A 6,174-nucleotide genomic window follows, 5' to 3' on the forward strand; every position below is an offset into this window, starting at 1 on the left:
GAATACAAATGGAAGATCGGTTTATGGCAGCCAATCCTTCTAAAGTCTCCTATGAACCAATTACAACCACATTAAAAAGGAAACAAGAAGAGGTATCTGCTGTCATCATTCAGCGTGCTTACAGACGGCACCTTTTAAGGCAAAAAGTTAAAAAAGTTTCATGTATGTTTAAAAAAGAAGACAAAGATGAGGATGACCTGCCTATCAAAGAAGATATGATTATGGATAAGCTGAATGAGAACTCCACTCCAGAAAAAACAGATATGACTCCTTCCACAACCTCTCCACCTTCCTACGATAGTGTAACAAAGCCTGACAAAGAGAAGTATGAAAAAGACAAATCGGAGAAGGAAGATAAAGGTAAAGACATCAGGGAAAGTAAAAAGTAAGAGAGAATTCTATTTATGAAATAGTGTTTACAGCTTGAGAAAGTGATGTATTTCCATCAACGGGACTCCTGTAGGAGGTCTATGCCAAACTGACAGATTTTACATATATAAATATATATATAAATAATGATATATATACTAAAGGTCAGTGCCTATAACAAGACAGTGACCCCTCGTCATCAAACTGTAACTCTGTAAAACAGAGTAACAACCTTGACAGGAGGTTATTGTTTTCATTACCAGCTGACACTGCTGAAGAGGAGACAAAATGGCTACTCAGACTGTAGGGACCAATTTAAAAAAGGTGCAGACCTACGAATCTACATGTTTAACATACAACACTTGAGTACAATAACTGTATCCACTGTTTGCATTTCAACTGCCACAATTGCCATATTTTTACAAAAATCAGTGTTGGTGAATTTATCATTTTTTTAATCCACAGGTTGTTTACTATTATATGTGACTATTTTTGTAAATGGGTTTTATGTTGGGGAAGGGGGGAATGGGGATCAGGGATTATATTCTCTGGTTCTCTATAATGTACAGATGGAAGTGATTTGCATGAAGGCATGCTGCACTTGTAGATCATGCATGGAAAAACATGACATCGCACAAAGCAATGGAGTCTAACTACTTCCATGTTTCAGGGTGGCTCTATATTTTGAGGTGCTTAAAACAGTTTTCATGTGGTGTCTCATCAAGACAAATCTTAATGTGCCTGTAAAGTCCCATAGAATTATTGAACAGATGTTTTATTTTTTCACAAACCATTAAACTGTAGTTGAGACAAACTCTATTAAAAATTGTGTGGATTTAAATTCCATTTTTAAGTGTTCTTCTGTGGAAAACACAAATATCCATTGAATCTAACCTGACAAATTTAACTGACCAAAAAACCAACCTTCATAAAGTTATTCTGCTTCACTCTGCAGTACTTCACCCTGCAGTATCGTTTAGCCATCATCTGCTCTCAGCAAGGTTGACATCGTATGTGTCAAAAATCTAACACCGTTGATGTAAATAGTTATTTTACCCTGTGGTGCATGTTTGAGCAAACAAATAATGACCAGTGCACAATATTTATTGCATCAAATATGTACCACAAAAAGTGTAGTTTGCAAGTTTTCAGCAGATAATATGATGTATTCTGCACCATTATAGATAGTTTGGAGGCTATCACTGATGCATGTTTATCTTGCCTTTGCTGCTGTACTTTACTCCTTCCACTGTTAAAGAGTTTAATATGGGAAACCATATGTCAGTGGTAAAGTGAAACAAATTGTTGAAATGGACATCATTCTTTCATGTCATCGAGCAATAGTTTGCAGCTATTTAAGAGCTTCTTGCTTTGCATTCTTAAATTTTAAGTGAAAACTGTATGGTGTATAGCCCAACTGTACAGGACATGTTTCCAACTGCTTAATCTGTTGAAAATACATGGATGGAATTTTCTAAGAAAATATAAATATTGTAAAAATATCATTTTATTTTATTTTTCAGCATTTTGTACATAAAATAAGAAAAGAAAATTATCTTCAGGTTGATGTCACAGTCACTTTTGTTACTTTCTGTCCATAGCACTTTTTAATTCAAGAACTTCACAAAATAAGAAATAAAGGAGAGAATGAGGTGGTTCTAGGTTTCCGCTTTTTATTAGTACTGTATTTTTGCACACATTTTAATGTGAAATAAGTTTCAAACTGAGTCCAAAATGCACTTGCTTCCAAATAGATATAACTTGTAATTGAAATGTTGTGGGGAAGATTTGTTTGAAGTCCTAACACTGCCTGCATCAGAAGTTTCAAGGTAGTCTTTTTATTCATGGAATCCTTGATCTTTACCAGTGTTTGTTTACATAGATTATTCTTATCTTGTTGATTCATGCTGCACTAGAACTGTTCTAGGTATAATATGGGATCCACAATGATTTTTTTTTCACAATAACTAAGTAGCGAACTTGTATAATTGATCACATCAGGACATTTTTCTGTTTGTTACACAAGCAAAAATTAAATGTTGATTCCTCTTTTTACTAAAATTATTGACTTGTGTGTTGGTGAACTGCATGCAGGAAAATGCTATTACCATACAAGAACAGTAAACCACATTACAGTTGAGCCAAAAGAATAAAGACTTCATTTTTTTTATTGTATTTAATTGGTCTGTCTTCGTTTTTATGTCTAAGAAGCAATAAATGTCAAAACCTCCTGTAAAGCTAAAATGGTTAAGCATATATAAAATATTTATATAAATAACACACACACACACACACACACACACACACACAGATATTTGTGCCCGTTGAATTTAAGATCTTTCCAAATTTTAAAAGGTACAATTAAATTAAGTTGCTACTGTAGAGAGATACAGTCTAAAAATATTTATATCTTTTGTAGTACCTGCTACTGCTTGATATTCCCTGAACTTGATTTGCATTTCTATTTTAAAGTGGGTTTTCAAGGCTGATTAACCCTGTGGAAAATGATTATGCATAAGAGAATGTTCATATGAAAGATGTTTAAAACCCCTTTACATTTGAGTCAGTTTTAAACTACTAAAAACCCTAACGCTATAGAGTTTTTACTACTTCCTTATGCTATGAGCAAGCATTACAGTGATGTTTTAGAATCAAAGTCCAATAATTATTTTTGTTGCTGTAAAGAAGCCTGGTTGACTAGATGATTTGTTTATTATTTTACATTAAGGCAAATAAAGAAGAACTTAAGTCAATGGGAGCTTCACTGTTAATTTCAATAAAGTATTGGATGCACCCAACTATTTACACTATTAACATGTAAAAACAGTATAGATATAACATTTAAACATTTACAATATATTTATACACAGAGTTGTTTGTGCTCAATTGCTTCACATGCTTACATGCAAACGGCCCCAAGGAAACATGGCCTCCTGTGCTGCAGAGGACATTACAAGACTTCCTTTCTCCAGAGGGAAAAGAATAAAAGGAAAATTTAGCTGTGGGCACTGAGGAAAAACCCTATATTTACTAAAAATGTTCGAGGCCTGTTACATTGAAGCACAACAGATGGGCCTTCTGATTATAAGTAGGTAATTTATCCCGATTTTATTTTACTGGGTGGCTTTGATTAGTTAAAAAATGCAGTAGCTTCACTCCAAAGAAATTTGTTAGGGAAACTCAAGTATTCTTATATTTGTGTGTGCCAGCCTTTTCATATGGACACTTCATTATATTTCCAAATTACAGCACTTCTTATGAGGTGGTTAGGCAGCTATCTTGGAAAAATACCTTACCTCAAAGTAGATATCCTTGGTTCACTCTCTGCATGAGCTTTATAAACTTTTGTGAACTGGAGAGACAGAACCAGAAAACAGAGGCATTTCCATATTTAAAGAACATGTGGCCATCTGATTAACTTATTAAAATGAAATTGCTAATTCACATTAATGCAGAGTGAACTGTGATCCTGCCAAAAAAATGCTAAGGCCAGCAATAGGAAAAGGAAAGCACCTAGGGAACAAGAGTGAGGCATACTTAAAGCCAGATGTCGAGAAAAATAAGAGCTCTGAAATACCTGTGCACACTCTTGTTTCTAAGCCTTCTGTGTTGGATGAGAAGCACTACATGCCTTACAAATGTGTTTGTCCAAATTTACACAGTTGCAGAATTACAAAGTATCCAAGGACGGGCAATTGCGTGTTTGAAAGCTGAATCAGAACTTTGGATGTAACCCTCTGGACCTTCAAAAAAATTCCCAGTAGTGTTTTCTGAAGTTTTGCCTGAATTAAGACTATCAGACTTGTCCCTTTCTTTTGAAAACATCCAAAATAAAGGGCTTGTTTACACTGTTTCTTTAGGATTTTTATGTATGAGAATTACTACTAGGTCACACTCCTGCAACCAAATCCCTTGTCTCTCCCCACACAGAACCAGTTACCATATCCAGGCCTAAGAAAGGAAGACATCAAAGACCAGACACACCATAATTTAAGTATAAAGCTTATTTTTTAATAAAAAGATTTATTGTGCTATCTGAGCTGAATTAGACCCTTCAGAAAATTGTCAATGTTTTTCTGAATGCAGCGAAGTTTTACTCCCTGTACTTATATACCATAAAAAAAAATAGAAGCCACAAAGAAAATTATACCAAGGGCTTAAAATAAAAACACTGGCCACTGGAAACCTGTTTGGGATTTTGGAGGGGGCCGGGGGTTGTTTTGTTATTTGAAATCTGCAGGAATTTTAAAAAATCTAACTTATTAGAACTATACATGGAATTACTAATAAAATGATTAATAAATCATTGGTATTTACCCATTCGTTTAAAATAAAACTGAGACCTATTTTGATCAGTCCTATTAAAGGAAAATCTGAGGTAATCTTCCTGATAACCTTGTGTTTCTCAGTGAACAGCTCCACCCCTTTCCCAAGTTGTTCTAATTTCTCTAGATTCTGAGTGTTCTGTAGAGATCAATTCTATCAGGTATGGACTGAGTGATTCAATGTATTACTATATTAAATTAAAAATTATATTCAATTATATTAATTTCTAACATTTGTGATCATATGTTTTTGTATTAATCCTCCCCTTCCTCCCTACAGAATCCTACCCTTAGAAGATAATAAATATTTGATTGAGCAGTCCAATTTTCTGTTCAGGCTTCTAACCACCTGTCTGTGGACTGCCCTTTCAGATGAATCCATACCCTGGGTGCTTCAGGTGACCAGCATTTGAAGAGTTGATCCTGTTAAACATTTCGCTAGGTATTCCTAAATTTCAATACCAATATTCTAGTGAAATGAACAGATCATTCACATCTCGTTATTAGTGGTTGGACATGTCTTGTTAGACTAGTGGAAATATCCCTACACTGGTTCACATTTGGAAAGATAGCTTCATAATCAGAAATTGTGCCAGTTCCTGCAGTTGAAATTGGACTGTTCCTCTTCCATCTTTCACTTCTTGCAATCTGTAGACTGACTCCCTGCTCTTCTTGCTTCATTGGCATCACCTAGCTAAAGAGCTGCTGCACCCCCAGGCACACAAACATGGACTAGTGGCTGTGCAAAAGCAGCCCATTCTGGCTGGTGCTACCCAGTGCAGTGGGGCTGCCAGCCAAGGTGCACCCCACCACCAGGAGAGAGTTTCCTGCAGCCCAGTATGGAAGACAGCCCACAGCATAGAGTCCATTCTTCTTCACTCAGCAGTTGGTGAGGACAAAAGGAGGCCTCTCCCAGGACAGCAGTAGTTTGCTCCCAGCAGTGCAGCTCCACATTTTTCAGCCAAGGTAAGAGGAATTTGGGAAGATGTGAAAAAAATGGCTTCAGGTTAGGGTAGAAAGATAGGTTTGGGAAAATACCTGGGAAAGTGTGTGTGTGTGTGGGGGGGGGGAGTTGGAGGCAGATTTGAGTAAACTGAGGGAAATAGAATAAAGGCAGGTGCTAGTGTTCTTCATCCAGAGAGGGGTGGGGAATGGATAAAACCCTGAGTGATGGAGATTACCTCAAGGTATTAGGGAAATGGGGAAAGCCCTCCAGAGTACCTCAGGAGGAGGACAGCATCCATGGGTGAGTCTCAACCCTAGTGCAATAAGCACCCACGTAAAGTTGAGCAAAGCAAAGCTGAAGAATAGTTGTGGCAAAGGCAAGTCCCTCAGCAAGACTAAGAGGACTGATATTAGGTGGTAGGTTGGCAAATGAAGGAAGCCCCAGAGCTTCACATATACGTGACATGAGTTTTGCTTTCAAGAATTTGGGGTACAGTTCCCCCCAAATCCCTGTATTGATCTTCTTGAAACTTGG

At 36.6% G+C, this 6,174-nt stretch overlaps 1 protein-coding gene across 1 annotated transcript; it reads left to right on the plus strand.

Annotated features, from left to right (window-relative positions):
* Positions 1-6: 6 nt before the first annotated feature.
* On the plus strand, positions 7-2,571 carry LOC109301522 (sodium channel protein type 2 subunit alpha-like). The gene has a single exon (XM_019522744.1). It carries the CDS (start codon positions 9-11, stop codon positions 387-389), a length of 381 nt encoding a protein of 126 aa, XP_019378289.1. The 5' UTR covers positions 7-8; the 3' UTR covers positions 390-2,571.
* The last annotated feature ends 3,603 nt before the right edge of the window (positions 2,572-6,174 follow it).

Source organism: Gavialis gangeticus, unplaced genomic scaffold (assembly GCF_001723915.1).
Source record: "Gavialis gangeticus isolate Ggan-Ray unplaced genomic scaffold, GavGan_comp1, whole genome shotgun sequence".
NCBI lineage: Eukaryota > Metazoa > Chordata > Crocodylia > Gavialidae > Gavialis > Gavialis gangeticus.